The sequence below is a fragment of the Ursus maritimus genome, unplaced genomic scaffold, assembly GCF_017311325.1.
Source record: "Ursus maritimus isolate PB19 unplaced genomic scaffold, ASM1731132v1 scaffold_26, whole genome shotgun sequence".
Taxonomy (NCBI): Eukaryota; Metazoa; Chordata; class Mammalia; order Carnivora; family Ursidae; genus Ursus; species Ursus maritimus.
The window spans coordinates 19,714,891-19,734,545 of record NW_024425119.1 but is presented as its reverse complement, the minus strand read 5'-3'; the positions used below and the strand labels follow the sequence as shown (position 1 = coordinate 19,734,545).

Here is a 19,655-nt window from a genome sequence, read left to right as displayed (position 1 = left end):
GCCCATCCCACAGGCAAAGAAATAGCAGTCAAGTGAGGCTTTCCTTTGCTGTGGCGGTGTGATAAGTGTATGTGCCTGTGTGTTTCTCTGGTTCTAGCATTTACCAAACAGAGCTCTAAGGAAATCCTTTCCAAAGCTTACTCTAAATTTTATTGCTGAAATTAAGTCCATTTCTCTAGTGGAGGCAGTTTCTGAAGTCCAGGATCTGGTTCAATGTGTTTTATAAAAGATGTGTATCTGTGGGGGAGAAGGAGAGTAATGGATAGGACTTGGAGAAGAAACTTAATTACGCAGCTCCCGGCTATAGTTACATGGAAGCCCTGAACATTCTGAACGTTATTATGCTTTTATGTGTGCATGGTAGTGGGATGGACGTGGTGGGTTTTGCTCCCTGGTCTTCCCTGCAGGACTTATCTGGAAGGTTCTCTCTCCACCCTCCCTCCTGCTGCTACAGAGACATCTTGGTCTAGGTGTCAGCAGACATCTGGCCTCTGGGACCTTCAAATGTGGCTGCAGGGAAGGGGGCAGGGAGAACTATTCCCCTGTAGATTGTTTGAGTTAATGTTCTAGGGGTCTTCCCTAGCCCTGACAGGAGCTGGGGGAGCTGATCTTTGCAGAACATCAAGAAAGCCTGGAGGAAAAAGCAGGGCCCAGCTGCCATGCTAAGTCTTAGGTCTTCATACCCTTGGATGGACGCTTCATCACTGGTCCCTTAAAACCTCGATTCCAGCATGGACACTGATCCCAGTGTTGCTATTCTCTGCATCAGTGTCTCCTTGTGTGGGTTCATACGTATATTTCTGGGGGCCCTTTAGTGAGGAGCTGTTTGAAGGCATTGATCCTGACTGCTCAGAACCTGTCTACACCGTTGACCCCAAGTTAATGGACAGTCACTAGTAGTTTATTTTGCTCATACTGTGCCTGGTGCTTCTTCAGCTCTCAACTCAGACCCAGTCCCAGGCCTTCACCTCTCCTCCCTCTCCTCCGTGGGATCCCTGTCCAGTGTGTCCAGCACCTTCTCCAGGGCTACTCAGCCTCCCTTGACTGCCTGCCTCAGTTTCTCTTTCTTCTTGGTCCCACTCACCTGCACGGGGGTGTCGGGCTGTATGACCTCTGAGAAATTAGGGCTGAGCTCAGGCCTCTTTGGATGGCAGCACTGTGGGGGGAGGGGAGCCGAGGCAGTGTCCATATCCATGCAGGGCCTCTGGGAGCCCCAGGGGGGCACTGGGAGGGAGCCTGGGGCAGTCCTGGCAGCAGCCTCACCCTCTCAGCTTTCTGGGCCCTTCCAGCAGCAGCAGCTCCTAAGAGGGGCCCGGGCTCAGCAGGAGTCAGGTGAGAGGGAAGAGGCTCCTGGAGCCCATATGCAGCCCCCTCCCTGGCCTGGCTCCCCCTCCTGCTGCACACCTGCCTCCTTCTCTCTTGGTGTCTGCTCCCTCCCCTTCCTCCCTGCAGCCCTGTCTGCTTCCTTCCATCTTGGCCTCCTTCACCTTCATCTCTGTCAGCACATCTGTCTGTCTGTGGGCCTGTCTGTCTGTCTCTCTGACTCCAAATATTCTGTAGTCTGAGATGTCCCAGGACTGGGTCTGCCCTCACTTCCCCCCTCTGGCTGTCCCCCTCCCTGTGTCCCTCCCTCAGTGTCTGAGGGTCTCTCTTCCCATCACATCTGTGTGAGTCTCACCCTCTGAGCCTTTCAGTGTCTCCCCAGCATGTCCTCCTGTCTCCTGTGCTGCCTCCCCCATCCCTGCTCCCTCTTTGCCCTCCCAGCTCTCTCCCTGCTTCTCTCCCTGCTTCTCTTATCTCTGTGTCTCTCAGCCTCTTTCTCTCTCTCTGGCTCACACCCCTGTCTCCTCCCCTCTTCCTTCCTCCCCATCAAGAGTCAGACACTCCATGTGACATCACCTGGATGGGCTCCACCTGACAGGTCCCCCCACATGTCCCCTCCTCCAGGAGAGACTTATGTCCCCAACTCTGCATCCTCTGCACCCCCAGCCCTGGGCCTGTTCTTTTCGTTTCCTTCTCTCTTTCCTTCTCTCATTTTTCTTCCCTTCCTTCCTTCCTTCCTTCCTTCCTTCTTTCTTTCTTTCTTTCTTTCTTTCTTTCTTTCTTTCTTTCTTTCTTTCTTCTTTCATTGTAATGTGGTCCTCATAAAAGGAGGGATGAAGGGTGTATAACATGTAGGGGACACAGCTGCAGGATGACATGGCCAGGGTCATACTGTCTCGTGTAGGATGGGATAAAAAGAAAAGGCCAGGGCTGTATCAGGGGTGGAAGAAGGTTGGGGGGGACTGTGGCTGCCTTCTCCCCACTTCCAGGGAACACCTGTAGTCCCTGGACCCCCCTTTCATACTGGCACCCTAGAATTCCTTCTCTTGTCCTGCCTCTGGCCCTAGTGCCTCCTTATTTTGCTTTACTTGACCTGTTTTACTCTGACAGATACTCAGGTAGGAAGATGTTCAGGGCCCGACCATACACCCTACCTGTTGAAGTTACTATGGTCGCCTTCCCTGCTTCTGCCCCTTCTCTAATCTCACCTTTTCCCCTCTCTGGTTTCCCTCTGTCCTCTCCTCCCTCCCCCTGAAAAATAAAAGCACCAACTCCCTGGGGAGGGGCAGGACAGTAGTGGGGAGGGGTGAGGAAGGAGGAGAGCAAGGACCATCAAGGAGAAGGCTCACAGATCTGGAAGGGCAGGGGGTACAGAGAGGAGAGGGGGTGAGGGCAGTGGCTGCTCCTGTCCTCTGCCACCCCTGCCCACTGTCCAGGGGGCTTCAACCACTGGGGGGACAGGTGTGTGTGGGGTCAGGTCTGATGGGGAGAAGCAAGGAGCAGGAGAAACAAATTGTGAAAACTCTGTGAATTCCACTAAAACCCATCTCTTCCTCCTTTCCTTCTGGAGGCTCCTTGGTTGGTGGGGAAGTAGTGAGGAGATGGTGGGGAGAGAGAGGAAGAGGAGAGGGTAGCAGGGGACTTTCCTCTCCTTTCCACTCTCCCTGCTGCCAAGGTAGAGCTCCCCAGGGCTGGGAGAGGAGTGGCTGAGAGCTCATGGGCACCCCTTCTGCCCTGAGAGGGAGCCCACAGCTAAGGGTGGGTGCCACTGCCACTCTCACCACTGCTGTCCTAGGACAGATCTCATGGGTACCATTTTTGCAGAGCTCCCAGACATGGTGTCACCCTGGCATCACACCTGCACGTGGTGGGAAATAGCAGCCGTGCTTGGCGTCTCGCCACACACATGACCCTGCACCTGTCCTCGTGCGGTTCTGTGTGTGCTGCAGTTGATCCTTTGTAGAAAACCTGCCTCACATGTGTCACATGTGAAGGGTCATCTGTGGAGCGCATGGTGAGCATGACTGATGAGGTGATCCTGCAGGAGAAGCTGTGGCCACACTGGGAGCAGTTGTAGGGCTTGTGCACTGCGCCCTCCTGTGCGCACGTGGTAGCTCACAGGTCCTTGTGCTTGTGGCGCTGCTGGCACACTGGGCTCGGGCACGGCTCCTACTCTGAGTGCCACAGCTCCTGTTGGTTTTGGTGGGAGGCTTGGGTTGGTTGGAAGGGGGGCTTGCTGCATCTCTCACAGATGTGATTCCAGGTGCACTTTCCCACACAGTTGTGTTCACCTGCTACCTGCACCCACATCTCCCCTCACCTGCCTGCTCTGCTCAGGTGGGGACACTCAGAAGGCTCTGGGGCACCACAGTGGGCATCTCAGCATCTGAGGTTACCCAGCAGGCCTTGGCTTGCCTGTGGATGGCCTCGTGCCTCTAGAGTTTTCAGCCTTTCTGGAACTTCTTGCCACTGGAGTGCACTGTAGTTTCCCTTGCTCTTTTGTTCTCCATGACAGAAGGGACAGGGCAACAGTGACACAGGACACAGCTATGTCCACTGTGGAGGTGGCAGGCCAGGGGAGCAGCAGCAAGGGCAGCAGCTGTGGTGGCGGACTCCTGGGAAGCAGCTGAAACTGGGAGCAAGTCCACCTGAAGCCTCAGGGCCACCTGGGCTGGGGTGTGCTGGGGAGCAAAATCATAGCACACCTGCTGGACTGTGGGAGGGATAGAAGGAGGGTGTCTGGGGCAGTTGCCTTCATTACCCAGTGATCGGGAGCCCTGGCATTGTCCCCAGCCTCCCACCCTCTACCCAGTGGGCAGTGAATAGCACAGAGAGAAAGAGGAAGGGATTGTTCTGGGGACCAGATGCAAAGATAGACAGACCCTCCTCTGTACCTGCCCTTCTTGCCCTCAAGCAGATGCACATCTGGGGAAATCCCAGCTGGACACGGGGGAGACAGCCTAGGACTGTCGGAACAGACACAGACCAAACACCCAGATGTGTCTCCCTTACTGTTTGTCATGACAGCCATCCTGCCAATCCTGCCTGTCTCCTTTGCCTCTAGGAATTCTGGCTCTGAAGTCTTGGCTGGTCACTCATCCACTACCCAGCATAGCACCTGGAACACAGAAGGTGCTCAATTAGTGCCCTTGGTCCATGTCTCCTGGAGATCTGTTATGGGAAGGTCAGTGTGATTTGTAGGTTTTCCTCAGGTGATGGCTCTTCCTGAGATCTGGAGCAGTTCTTTCTGCTCCAAATCCAATGCTCTGTCTTCCTATAGTTAGTATAGACTCTGTCCCTTTAGGGACCTGCTGCCACTCCTCTCTTCCCTCCCTCCACCTGTTCCACAGTTTTAGCGCAGGTAATTGAGGGCTTGGAGGCATCTCCGCACTATCAAGTAGAGGCTGTGGTGCCCCCTTTTCCTTGAGATCCATGGTTTGTTGGTCCATCACTTGTGCATTCAGCCCCAGGTCTCTAAGTAGGTCCCACCTTCTCCAGCTCTGAGAAGTCTTGTCTCTGAAGATTCACATTCTGGGAAGAAGGAAGCACTTTCCTTTGGTCACTGTTTCAGGGTCTTAGAAGTGCCACGTTATGATTGTCTAGAGCAGGAAGCTCTGTAGGCAGGGACTGGGTCTTTCTCATTACTTCCTCCAGCACAAGGCTCAATGCACATTAAGTTAGAATATGCTATGAACATTGATTGACTGTCTGAGGAAATCCCTCCTCGTGAAGCTTGAGCCAGTTCCCTTTATTTTTGGAGTGATAGGAACCCGGGGTTCAGAGGGTAGGGATGGATGGTGGTGGTAGAGGAACCTTTAGGAGATTCTGGGAGAGGCACCTGGGTGGGGGGAGGTGCTTCTGTCCTTGTTTACAGGACTGCTGAGTGGGCTCTGTAGCTGAATCTGGGACAGCACCCCAAATCACCACAGGCTGAGCTCCACCAGGATCCCCACACTCTCCTTGTGCCATCCAGGACCTCCTCCATACCCACGACCTTGGAAAGCTTGTTTAATTTTAAATTCATGTCTTGCTGCAAAATGTCTCCAGCAAAGCCCCATTTAAGCCCTCAGTCCATCTCCTCACCCATGCAGGGCCCCACTATCTTCCATTGCCACCTCCAGCTTTCCTTCAGGATTCCAGCTAAACCACCTCCTTCCTACTGTCACATCCTTCCTAGGCCCCTGCTTCCTGAGGGCCCTGCTTCTCTGAGAACCTCAACTCTCCGAGGGCCCTGCTAAGCTCCACTCCGTGTCCTGACTCTGCTTTGCCAAACTCATTCCTGGTCCCTGAGCTTTGCTTGCACTTTCTTCCTAAGTGTTTCTCGTCTGAGTCAGAGAAAGCCCACAGGTAAGTGATTTCTCCTGTTTATAGAGTTGGCAGGAAAACTGAGATAGAGCCAGAGAGGAAGAAGGCTGGGTTTGGAAGGCAAGATATATGAGGTGCCTAAAATGATCACTTTAGGAGACAGAAAGTAGAACGGTGGTTGACAGGGGCGGCTGGGAGGGAAGAATGGGGAGTTACTGTTTAATGGGTACAGAGTTTCAGCTGAGGAAGAATCACAAGTTCTGGAGATGGATGGTGGTGAGGGTTGCACAACAGTGTGAAGGTGACGCTGTCTTGAACCACCCATTGTAAAATCACGACACCCACTCTGAGCACATCTTAACCTTTTCTTACTTTCCTTTTCTCCACAGTGCTGATTACAAATCCGACACAACATATATTCCTTATGTGTTTATTCTTTGCTTCCTACTGCAGAAATGTTAGCAACTTGAGTGGAATGGTGTTTGTGTTTTTCTTTGTTTTATCCACAGTGCTGAATAAATGGGGTCAGTGTATTTGTTGAATGAATAAATGAAGGACCATGATTAGACACAGACTTCTAGAAAAGGCACAAACAGAGAAAATGGGCAGATTCCTTTTTTCATTTCGTTTTATTAACTAATTTCTTCTGCTCTTGGGTATGAGACTCAGCTCCAGTGTTCATAGTGGCTTTTGCTCTGTTTACTTTTGGTATGTATTCTGACCTGTTTCCACTCTGGAAGTGTTGGTTACACATGCACCACACTTACTACTATTTCAAGCTCTCACCCTGAACTCTTCTATTCCTGACTGCCCCCTACTTGAGTTGCAGGGCTGCTTGAGTGAGGACTTGAGAAACTCTGGGGAAGCTCAAGTATCCAAAAATTGTTTTACTTGTTTGAGCCACTGGTTTGATTGGCCCTGGGATCAGGAAGGAGCTGTGCTTGGATACAAAGGGATTGATATAATTTCTGGAGACTTTGTATTTAAAGATAGGCTGGTGATGGGTATTAAGGAGGGCATGTATTGCATGGTGCACTGGGTGTTATACGCAAGTAATGAATCATGGAACTTGACATCAAAAACTAGGGATGTACTGTATGGTGACTAACATAACGTAATAAAAGATTATTATAAAAAAATAAAGTCCATATTTATGAAACTTTGAGAACTTGAAAATAATGATTGAACAGCTTCATTAGCCTTCCTCTCAAGTCATTATCAAACTTCGAGCAAAGCAACTGGTGTCCACACTAACCTTGAAGCTGTTTAGGTTAGGAGGAGCCACAAGGCCAATTTCCTGACTGGCAGGAGTGTTAACCCCCAACTGCAGGAACCAGTGGAACTTACTGACGTGGACAAATGTTTTGGCAGGAAAAGTCCAGAGTGAGGGCAGTACCCTTCTCAGAGACAGAGGAGTGAACACAGTGACCTCCAGGACAAAGGAGAGTGGCAGGGGGCTTGTCTGGGAAAGCAAGACAGTCTTCAATGTAGTGGGTGGATTGTTGGATTTGACAAGAGTTCCTTTTGACCGCTTGGGATGGAACTTTTGTTCTGGAGTTTGGAAGGAGCTCAGAGAATGAGAAAAACACAGGGAGGAGGGAGGGAAGTGGGAGCCTGGGGCATCAGGGATTCATACAAGCTGCTGTCATGTTCCCTGGCCCCTCTCTGCATTTCTTGAAAACCTCCCCTGCGCCAAGCACCACCTTTGAAAGAGACTGTTTTCTAACTATACTGAGCATCACAGACCCAGGGTCTTCATCAGGAAATGCCCTCAGGAAAAGCTCTTGAAACATATGATTGAGCATGTTCTAGTCTCCTGTTTCTACCTCTATTTGGCCCTTTGTCTTAAAAAAAAGCCCTACTTCTAGGAATGTCAAAATGTAGTAGTCAATCAATACATCTCTATATTCATTTTTTTTTCTGTCCTAAATGCCTCTATGGTTGCTTGGTACACTTATGAGCAGACCCTTGTCCTGTGTAATGAGGTTTGGAGATGGGATTGTTGAATCCAGAATGAGGAGGCATATAGATCCTGGACCAGTTCTCTGGAAGCTTTTAGACTGTGAAGGAATTTAAGTGATACACCCAGGACACCAGCAGACAGAAAGGGAAAATTAGTTTCCGCTGACCATTGGAATGGGCTGGTGGGAAGGGGAGGAAAGTTGGAGATGGGGATCAGTCAGGATGGCTTAGGAAAGGCTACTTTGGTGTGGGGGGAAGGTTGTAGAATAGGGCCAAGAGAGGCTGCAGGGTCAAGTCTGGACAGAAAGAGTGAGGAGGGCATCCCTGCCATGGCAGGTACTTACCCAGGCCACAGGCTCCTCCCAGGAAGGGTAAGTCAGGATGTGAGGAGCTGAGTTAGGAAGGAGATGATGTGTCTGAAGGTAGGGGGAGAATTAGGGTGGGACTCTGTCAGCTGGGTCAGAGAATTTAGACTAATATAAACCATTGGAATAATCAAAGTTATAGCATGGAGAAGGGCATTTCTGAACTTGACGTTTGACTATGTTTCTCTGTGTTGTTATAAACTGGGTTTGTAGTACGCTCTCTGAGGATTCCCAATCATGAGTTTGTTTTCTAATCTGTAAGTTTGCTTTTTCATTTTTTGTCCTGCCTGCTTCTGTTGGTGTCATAAAATATGATTATTTAGTTCTTAGATGTTTTGTTCTTTGGGTTGCTTCTCTGGTATCTTCATGCTTTGTCTGTAAGCCCACTTTCCCTCATCTTCAGGAAAAGTTGGAAGAGTGCAAGGACCACCCTGCACAACACAGATGAGGGAAACAGAAATTATCAAGCATTACCCCTCTCCGATCCTCCATTCAGATGGTCTTCCTCTGGGATTCCTGCTCAGGGTCCATGGATGGACTTCAGAAGGGTGCATGAAGGTTTGTTTTTTTTTTTTTTTTTTTTTTTTTTTTTTGAGGTGACCAACCTCAGAGGGGTCTGTGGTTCGACAAATGTGAAGAACCACTGTTGTGTCTTTGTTGGGAGGTAGGTGGCTGGGGACAGTACCTTAGAGAGAGAAACATGGTACAAGTGTCCTTAGTGCCAACTACAGGAGCCTCCAAGGACTGTTGAAGGAGCTGAAGGAGAAAGAGGAATTGGGAAAAGGGAAATGGGTTCAGAGGGAACTAGTAGGACAGGTGCCCATCTTCCCTGTTCTTCGCCCTCTTTCTAGCAGGTGTTCCTTCTCTGTATTCTCCACATCCTGACCATTACAGGATTCCAGTTCCCCTTCAGGTTAAACCTATTATGAATGCCTGCCATTTATCAGGCTCTGTACCAGGACCTCTCACAACATTACCTCCTGCAATTCCTGTGTTGAAGGTGCAGTGCACAGAGTGGAGTCAGTCCCTCCCTTAGTCATGGCTTGTTCACACCATCACTTCCTGTCAGGCCCCTTTTCAAAGCGTTTTATTTTCCCGGTTCATCCTTATCTCTATTTTCATTTCCCCTCATCACTGGAGGCACTTGCTTTAGTGTATTTAACAAATGCTCTTCCAGTCCATGCTCTGTATGTGTATTTAGATATATTCATCCATTCCACAAATACAGTGCTGACTCTGTGTCAGCCACAGTTATAGGTGTGGGGAATACAGCCAGGAGCCAAACACCAAAAAAAAAAAAAAAAAAAAGTCCTGCTTTCAAGGAGCTTCCATTCTTTTGGCTTAAGACAAATCATGACCAAATAAGTAACACATATAGTATGTTAAATAATGGTAAGCGTTATGAAAATAAAATAGGGCAGGAGGATAAGCTACCATATGGGTGCTTAGGAGTGGACTCTGTTTTTTTACGGGAGGAAATCAGGAAGACTGTGCTACAAATGTGCTATTTCACCAAGTAAAGTGAAGGAAGCAACCATGTGGATATCTGGACTAGAAGTAGTGCAGTTATACAAGACAATAGGTACAAAGGCCCTGAGGCAGGGTCTTCCCTGCTCTTTTAGGAGGCCTAAGTGATTAGGAGGCCAATGGCTAGAGAAAAATGAGTGGGAAGAGAAATAGAAGGCTGAGTGGTAGCTGGGTCAGTGACAAATACTGTAGGATTTTGTAGGTTTGTAAATGCAGATTTTGGCTTCTATTCTGAATAAAAAGTGAGACAAGGAAGGTTTTGAGCAGAGGAATAATGTGACATTTTTACAAAGTATATGCATATCCTTGACAAATACACAGTATTTTTTGGCTGTTTTTTAAATGTACATAAATGGCATTGGGCAATACACATCATCCTGCTTTTAATTTTCTTGCTTAACATTGTTCCTATCCAATTGCTGTCTGTGAATCTGGTTTATTATCTCTGACGGCTGTGTCATATTTCATTGTGCACAGGGCATATTTTGCTTATATACTCCTCTAGTAACAGATGCTGGCACAGCTCCCACTTCTGCCACCACAAACAGTCCTGTGATGAACGTGCTCATGTGGGCTCCTTATGGACTCAGGAGAGAGTTTCCTGGGGGTGTGCACCTTGGAGGGACAGGGTTTGCGGATTGGGAGGGTGTGTGCATTCTTAATCCCACTGAGATTGTGCCTCAGGATGGTGGCCCCAGTGACACTCCCACCAGCAGTGTGTGATGGTCTGTATCTCCTCATTGAATTCTCAGGCTGATCCAGTGAGAGATGTCAGGTGAGGTCCCTTGTGGATGAGGAGACTGAGGCTTAGAGACAGTGAGAGAATTCCCTGAGTTCATGTAGTCCTATGGAAGGGTCAGCACTCACATCCAGCATTTCTGCCATAATGGTCATTTTTCCGAACACTAAAGTACCCAACACTTCCCTTTCCCGAAATAAGATGAGACATCTGTAGGCAAAGATATTAATATTATAAAAAGATTATTATTGTTATTATTAATTATTCCTGAATTTTTGATGCCTGGTCTAACTCAGTCAGCCTAGGACCACCGCGTCTTTAGCACCAGCATGGATGAGGGTGTCTAATTACAGTCCTTAGGGTTTCAAGGCGAATTATATGGAATAAAACTGTTTTCATTGTCTCATGAGGGCTAACAAAGAGGCTCAAGGTTTAGGGGATAATTTTTGAGGCTAGATATTTATAAAGACTATTTGATTTTCAAATTTTGGGACTTCGGATCAGATCTCAATATTAAGTGGTAGGTAGATTATATTAAGTATAAGGGGGCAATAGAGGCAAGGGAAGAGGGTGAGTGTCAGATTTCGCAGCTGGAGCAGGAACTGGGCTGGGTATGAGGCTGGAGGAATAAGCACAGGTCAGATTATGAAGGAAGGAAGGATTGAGAAGAAAGGGCAGTGTGGAACCACGGAAGGGTTTGAAGCCTGGTCATGGGTTGGGGACAACTCAAATAGTGCAGAAAGATTCCATAAGTTAAGAATTGACCCTCCTTATCTATCTCATGTGCTTGTTGATAAATCAAAGCATTGGAACTGATGGGTGGCAAATAAAGAATCTAGATGGATTTGTAGACAGAAGTTCAGGCCATAACCCAAGAGTTCCTTTTGATAATCCATAGAGAAGACTTTGCAATTTTGATGAGACCTTTCTGTCCTTAGTAACCTCTGACAATGTCTCCTATAATTCTCTCAAAACCAAAGGCTGAGTAGGGAGGAGAGTGGGGGCTGCATGACTTTGTTCTCTGATCTCCACTACTCATTTCTGGGCATTGCTGTGAATTGTTCATCCAAAGCCTTGCTCCCCTTGAGGAGGGGGCCATTTGAATAGCAACTGGGGAGGAGGGAGAAGGAAGAAACACATGTGGAGTTTGTTCATTAAGAAAATATATTTGATATATTCAGACAATGGTTTGTGGGTGTTAAAAAACTTGTGAAAAATTAACAGAGGGTTACAAGAGAGTGTTTTACTACAAGCTCACAGAACAAGGCAGATTCTCCAGGCCCCTGGCAGCTGACATCACAGATAGCGCAGGGTGTGTAGAGAGCACAGTGTGGGCAGTGAGGAGACTGTCTGCAGAAGTGAGCCCACCTTCTCTCCTGGAACCCAGAAAGGGAGGAGACAGAAGGAACTGTTTTGTTCATGAGCTACTGAACTAGGTGACTTCTTTTCTCCTATCCATCACACTCTCATAACTGTGGACATAAAGATGTAGTGAATTTTTCCTGATTGCTTTGGGTGAGATGTATTGAATGTCAGAATTTACAAAACCACCTTCCTTGCTCCTCTCCCTTCTCAGTGATGGACCCTGGGTTTCCTGCCTCCCCAATTTCTCCAGTGTTTCTTTCCCAGGACAGCCTGGTCCTCTCCTTCTTGCAGGTGGTTATGAAGGCGCTGCCCCTTTCTCCCTCCTCCTCTCTATTCACAGCACCCCTGACCACCTAGGTGCAGAAAGGAAAGGGGTGGACTGTACATTTTTGACTATCAGTACAGATAAATGGATGATGCAGAATGAGGAGAAAGGGGGCCAAAGTGCCATCTGACCTTGGCTAGCTGATGTTGGGGCCAAGGGTTTTAAGACTGGAGGAACAATATTTGTATTTTAAACTCAGATGATATTTAGAAAATGGGTCTGTAATTACAATGAGGCCTGCTAATCTGTGAGTTAATGTGTCATAATTCACGTTCAAGCCCTACACACACATCCTATGTGAAAATTATTGCACCGTACATTCATGCCCTGTTATGCCTTACAGCTTAATTAGTACATGACACTACATGAGTTAGATGAACTCAAATGGGATTATGTCATGTGGTGTGTAAAAAGGAGAATGTTGAGAGGTATTTGGTACTTTTTCTGGGCAGGGGGAAGCAGGGTTGAGTTTTCTATGATGTCTTTTGGTGTCAGTTTCTGTGATAGTTGGGCTGTAGCAGATGACATGTGATTCTGAGTTTTGGCTAGTGGATTAAATAATGGGTTCAGTAAATATTTATTGTTTACCATGTCTTAGGCATTATGGAGGGAGAGCACATACCAGAAGAAATATGAAGCAGCAGCTTTGAAGCCTGAGCAACCAGCTGAAGCATCCCCAATGCAACTTGGCTTAACTCAACCTCACTGAACCTGATCTGAGACTGTCTGCTCCCTGGGCTTGCTACAGCTCCCTGATTCTAGAATCCTCTTCAATTCTAGCTACAATGCTGTGTCAGGCACTTCGCAGATTTGGTCAAAAGCTGGTAAGCAGACGTCCACTGGAGCCACCTGTGGCTGAAACTGCCCCTGCCAGAAGCCTGAGCACTCTGGATTTAGTCACCCTGGGTGTGGGCCGCACAGTGGGTATAGGTGTGTACATTCTGGCTGGTGAGATGGCCGGCAGTCAAGCAGGACCAGCCATTGTGATCTGCTTGTTGGTGGCAGGCCTAACTTCTATGTTGGCTGGGCTGTGCTATGCAGAATTTGGTGCCCGGGTTCCCTATTCTGGCTCTTCATATCTCTACATCTATGTCACTATGGGTGAAATCTGGGCTTTCATCACTGGCTGGAACCTCATCCTCTCCAATGTTGCTTCTATAGCCATTAGGATCTGGGCCTGGACCTTAGCATTGGACAACATTTTTGGCAACAAGATTTCTCAGGCCTTCCAGGAGACCATTTCACCACATGTTCCTGGTGTCTTTGCAGAAATTCTAGGCTTCTTTGTTATGTTCCTTGTGTTATTGCTCTTGGAATTGCTGACTCAGAACATTAAACAGCTTTCCCTAGTTACCAATGTGGTCACATCAGTGAACATTTTGGTTCTCAGTTTTGTCATCATGTCTGGCTTCATGAAGGGGGACTTGCACAATTGGAAGCTCACAGAAGAGGACTACATAAAGGCTGGACTCAATGACACCTCTGGCTTGGGCCTTCTGGGCTCTGGAGGATTCGTGCCTTTTGGCTTCCCGGGGATTCTCCGAGGATCAGCTACCTGTTTCTATGCATTTGTAAGTTTCAGCATTATTATTACCAAAGTTGAGGAAGCCCAAAACCCTGAGCGTTCCATCCCCATGGGCATCGTGATTTCACTGCTCATCAGCTCTTTGGTGTATTTTGGTGTCTTTTTGGCACTTACACTTATGGTGCCTTACTACCGGCTTCGACCTGGGAGCACCTTGCCTGAGGCATTTTTCCATATTGGCTGGGCCCCTGCCTACTACGTTGTAGCTTTCGGATTTTTCTGTAGTCTTTCTGCAAGGTTCTCAGTCTTTATGTTCCCCATACATCGGGTGATACGTATGATGGCACAGGATGGCCTCCTGTTCCCTGTCCTTGCCAGGATCCAAACCGGGATACACGCCCGCATCGTGTCCACTGTAAGCTTTGGCATTATTGCAGCAATCATGACATTCTTCTTTGGATTCACTGATGTCTTGGACCTCATTTCATTTGGGGGGCTGCTAGTTTTCTCCCTATTGGCTTTTAGTGTTCTCATCCTCAGTTATGAGCCTGAGATGCAGAATGGGGGAAATGAAGCACAGGTGCAGGAGGAGAATGGACCTGCAGCAGAGAAGCTGACTCTACAGGGACTGTTTTTTCCAGCCAGCTCCACCCCCACTCTACTCTCTGGCTGGGTTGTCTATGTTTGCTCCTCACTGCTTGCTCTGCTGCTGACTCTCCTCTGCCTGGTGCTGGCCCACTGGCTAGGTCTGCTTTCTGGAGACCCAGGTCCCATCACAGTGGTCGTGCTGCTCCTGGTGCTCATCACTGGGCTCACTGGGGTCATCTGGAGACAGCCACAGAGCTCCACTCCCCTTCCCTTTAAGGTCCCTGCTCTGCCTCTCCTCCCACTTCTGAGCATCTTCGTGAATATTTGCCTTTTGATGCAGATGACAGCTGCCACCTGGGCCCGGTTTGGTGTCTGGATGCTGATTGGGTTTGTTATCTACTTCGGCTTTGGAATCCATCACAGCCTTAAGGGCCCAAACAGTAGACCTTGAACTCAGCAGTGCCAGTATGTACTTAGCTTGATATCATCACACCTGAATGCCATCTCTTTGCCTGCACAATAATAGGGAGTACTCTTGAGCACATGGAATATAGGACTCCCATGGGATATATGTGAGGGAACACTAATAAAGCTCTGTAGTTATTGTGGAGTGAAGGATGTGTCTTTGCTTTCTTTCTTTCTTTTTTTTTTTTTAACTTGTCTACTTTTCAGTTGTGTCTATAGCTGCATATTGGCTTTCAAAAAGTTATTACTAAAATAAACTAGTATTGTTTTTATTTTCTCAGGGTTAATATCCAGTGTTGGAATTACTGGATCATACGGTAGTTTTATTTTTAAATTTGGAGGAATTTCCTGGGGGATCTGGGTATCTGGGTTAAGTGTCTGTCTTTGCCTCAGATCATGATCTCAGGATTGTGGGATAGAGCCCTGCATTGGGCTCTGCGCTCAGTGGAAGCCTGCTACTCTGTCTGCCCCTGCCCCCACTCATGATCTCACTCTCTCTCTCAAATAAATAAATAAAATCTTTAAAATAAATAAATAATTAAATTTTGAGGAACTTCCTAAGTGTTTTCCATAATGACAGCCACAATTTACATTCCCACCCACAGAGCCTGAGGGTTCCTTTTCCTCCTTATCCTAGCCAGTCTTTGTTATTTCTTGTCTTTTTGTTTTTAGTTATTCTGACAATTGTGACCTGATATCATATTGTAATTGTAATTCTAATTTACATTTTCATGATGATTAGTTATGCTGAGCTTCTTTCCATGTGTCTATCAGCCATCTGGTATGTCTTCTTTGGAAAATTGTCTATTTGGACCTCTGCCTATATTTTTAATGGATTATTTGGGTTTTTTGGTATTGAGTTGTGTAAGGTCTTTATGTATTTTGGATGTTTATCCCTTATTGGATATATCATTTGCAAATATCTTCTTGCATTCAATAGATTGCCTTTTTGTTTTGTTGATGGTTTGCTTTTCAGTGCAAATCTTTTCAGTTACATGAATTCAAAAAGATATATGCACCCCTATGTTTATTGCAGCCTTATTTACAATAGCCAGGATATGAAAGCAACCCAGATATCCCAATAGATGAATGGATAAAGAAGATGAGGTACACACACACAAACACACGTATCCACACACAATGTAATATTAATTAGTCATAAAAATAATGAAATTTTGCCATTTTCAACAACATAGTTGGAGTTATAATGTTAAGTGAAACAAGTCAGTCGAGAAAGACAAATACCATATGATTCCACTCCTGTGTGGAACTTAAGAAATAAAACAAACAAAGGACAAACAAAAATCCCAACCCAGACTTTTAAGTGCAAGGAAAAAACTCATGTTTGCCAAAGGTGAGGTGATTTGGGGGATAGGTGAAACAGATAAAGGGAATTAAGATTAAATTTATCTTGATGAAGACTGAGAAATGTGTGGAATTGTTGAATCACATTGTACACCTGAGACTCTATGACAACACTGTATGTGAGTTCTACTGCAATAAAAGAATAAAAGAAACTAGAATAACAAAACAAAAAGAGATAAATATGGCTGCTTCCCTTAAGAGGTTATATTCTAAAATAAGGGTTAAGCATTGCTATAATACTAGGTAAAATGTGTTGTCATAAGTAATATAAAAATAAAATGTCTTGGGAATTCAGAGTGAAGGATGATCCTTTGTGGCTGGCAGAGTGGTGAGGATTGATTGGTGAAATCAGAGAACACTTCGTAAAGGAATGGCATTTGAGTTGGCTCTTTCCAGGGACAGATAAGATTTTCCACACATGGGCAGCAGGGAGAGATTGTAGGCAGTGAAAACACCAGGAGGAAAAGCACAGGAGAAGAAAGCCGTGTTCAGAGCACACTGAGCAGGCTGTGTAGCTTGAGCTGTGACTGTGTGAGGGGACAACAGAGCATGCACAGGTGGACTGGAGCCAGAGGTTTCCTCTGAGCACAAAGCACTTTAGCTTTGAGCCCCTATCCATGCTGGAACTCTCTGGGTTGGTACTTCTCTTAGTGATATCCGCATTCTTGGACTTTAAAGTTTCTCTACTGTTGTCTGCTTTGGTCCACCTGATCAGAAACTGCACACCTGAGAGCCACATGTCCTGGGTTCTCATCCTGTTTCCACCACTACTAGCAATTTGACCTTAAACAAGCCGTTCAGTTCCTTCCATGCTCTGCTTATTTATCTGTGACATGAAAGGTCACAATTGATCATTTGTAAAGTTCTGGGTACTTAAGAAATTCTAGGATTTCCTCTGGTTCTTCTGTCCTGTTATTCTCTTAAGTAGGTCTCTCTACTGCACACGATCTGGACCTGTATCCTGCCCACTTTTCACAGAACTCATTGTTGGAGCTGGAGAGGTCCAATAAATAACACTCCATTTCCCCTCCTGTGTTTGGAATCTATTGATAATCATGAATAGAGACAGATGATTAAACTGTCAGCTTTAGATCTGCAGCCTACTTGGCTCGCTAATCCTGCAGCACTACATTAGACAGATTTACTCTTCACCACCAGTAGTCCGGAGCACCCTTCACCTCCCACCATGGGAAAGAACCTGCTTTTACTAAATTTTCTTGTGGATGAGCAGGTTGGAATACATGTGTTCTGTGGACATGTTGGTTTGGATAAAAAAAGGAAATGAACAAAAACTGGAAGGGGATGAACTGGGGATGCTCAGTGTTATCTCTTCAACTCACTAATCAAAGTCACAGTGAGAGAGGGGCTGGAGAGCGGCCAGGAATAGGACTCTGCTTAGTGGTGCTCAGACTTTGGCTGGTGTCACCTCTCCTGGAGGGCTTGTGAAAACACAGATTACGGGGCCCTGCCCCCAGCCTTTGGAATTCAGTAGGTGTGGGTGGGGCCCAGAACTTGTACTTCTAACAAGTACCGAAGTGATGCTGATACTTAGTCTAGGGACCACACATAGAAAATCAGAGCTCCAGCTGAAGCCTGTCCACATGCAAAGATGAAGAGAGGGAAACAAAGTCTCCCTCTGAACATTTACTTTCATTTAATGAAATATTTAGATTAAAATTCCATTGTTAATCCTTTCACAGTGGGGAAATCATAGTGAATCATTTCACAATGTAGATGTATATCATTTTTTAAAAAATTCAATTGGTGGGTGGTCCAAGACGACGGAGGAGCAGGAAACCTAAATTTCGTCTGGTCTCAGGAATTCAGCGAGGTAGCTATCAAACCATTTTGAACACCTACGAACTCAACTGGAGATCAAAGAAAAGAACAGCTTTTTTTTTATGAACAGAAAAGTGACCACTTTCTGCAAGGTAGGACATGCGGATAAATGAATTTGAGGCAATATACGGGAAGATAGACTGGGTGTGGTGGGGGGGGGCTCCATCAGCCTGCTACCAGAAAGTGATAGAGCAGAGGAGCACAAAATCGGAACTTTTAGAAGTCTGCTCCAGTGAGGGACGTCGCTCCACTGACTAAGTGGGGGGTGAGAACCTCGCTGGGACAGTGTGGTCTCAGGACCCTCAGGGTTACAGAAAGACTGAGGGTGCCTGAGTGTGGCAGAGCTCCCAGGTATCAGAGAGGGGAAGCCGGCAGCAAAGAGTGAGCCGAGGAGCGGGTCTCAGCTGGGGGTTGCCATAAACCGGGATCCCCGGAACAGTCGGGCTACAGCCCTTCCAACAGGGGCCCAACAAGCTGCAGATCCTGAGCAAGATTCCACTCTGATAGAACAGATAGGAGAGTCACCAGAACTCAGGCATGCATATATATATATATATATATATATATAATGGAATATTATGCAGCCATCAAAAAATGAAAACTTACCATTTGCACTTACCATTTGTATTTACCATTTTATATACACACACACATACACACACCAGCACAGATAAGGAGGGTATCTTGTTCACTCCCCCAGAGCATCCAAGGGGCACCAGACACATAATGAACATTTCACAAATTCATGTTAAATTGAACTGAGACTTACACATATCTTTGGTACCGAAAATTCTCCATCCCTTCGGGCTAGCACTGTGCTACTACTTTAAAACTATTTCTGGGAAACGTCCTTAACAACCAGTATCTCTCTCCATCTAGAACTATATCTAGAACTGTAACTAGATCTCTACCGAGCATTTAGAACTATATTCAGGCACTTGCTTTTTCTTTGTGCGGCTATGCCTGAGTTCTGGTGACTGTCCTGTGTGTTCCATCAGAGTGGAATCTTGCTCAGGGCAAAGCAGTTTCTCCCCTTCCTCTACAGCCAGCAGGAAGAACAGTATTGTTCATTCTAAGAGCAACAGGGAAAATACAGGCCTGGGGGGGGGGTTGCTGGAGAGGGGGAATACCTGACATGACCTCCCCTAGTCCCACTACATCGTTTCCCATAGGCTGTGGGGAGGGGCTGGAAATAGTGAAATTGATAGACGGCCCAACCCGCTCTATCTGTCTCAAGGGAATCCCTGAAAATGAGACTGGTTCCAGCGTGGGCACAACAGGCATCTTTCTTGATGCAGTCGGAGTTTTATGCTTTGGTATAGGAGAGCTAGTGCTTTTCTGTCATATTTATGTATGGGCCCTGTGGTGGGAGGGAGGTACAGGAAGCTACTTTCTTATTTGTGGAATTTCTTGTGTTCCCAAGAGAAGCAGGTGACTCCGGGGACGCCTGCTAGAGGCAGGATTATCCATATACTTACCTACTCCTTTAGATGTTTTTTTTTGAAAGACTATTACAAAAACTTCATGAGAACATCTAAGATTCCTGGAGGAGAGACAAGTGATACCCAAAATGGGGAGAAAAATGGACTGAAATAGGAAGAATTATTAACTGGTTAGGGAATGAAGCATCATGACTTTGGAAGGGAAGGTCTGAGTAGAAACTGAGAGAGAAATTGGTCAAGAGACTCTTCTTGGAGGAGGATGCCTATGGAACAATTTGGGAAATAGAAGAGTGACAGGTGAGTTGGAAAACAACTGGGACAGTAATTCTAGGCTACAGGGACCTTTAAGAGTCATGAAAGAATGAGACTTTTGTGAGGGATGTGTTTTCACATTTGAAGGGAATTTATGAGCCAGGTTTGTATAATGTGTATTGTGCCATGGAGTGAGATTCCTGAATCAGGAAGGGATGAGATATGATTATTGCCATCTGGAGGACAGACAGAGGATGTGGACACATAG

The 19,655-nt window shown here is 46.7% G+C and overlaps 1 protein-coding gene across 1 annotated transcript in view; it reads left to right on the top strand.

The window, feature by feature from the left end:
- LOC103665219 (cationic amino acid transporter 3-like) overlaps positions 1-14,634 on the top strand; it is a 55,575-nt gene extending 40,941 nt beyond the window's left edge. Inside the window, exons 2-5 of the mRNA XM_040642214.1 lie at positions 4,388-4,507; positions 5,501-5,670; positions 8,359-8,513; positions 12,510-14,634. Of these exons, the coding sequence (XP_040498148.1) occupies positions 12,697-14,475 (1,779 nt within the window). The 5' untranslated portion in view covers positions 4,388-4,507; positions 5,501-5,670; positions 8,359-8,513; positions 12,510-12,696 and the 3' untranslated portion in view covers positions 14,476-14,634. The remainder of the gene's footprint in view (positions 1-4,387; positions 4,508-5,500; positions 5,671-8,358; positions 8,514-12,509) is intronic.
- Positions 14,635-19,655: the final 5,021 nt, after the last annotated feature.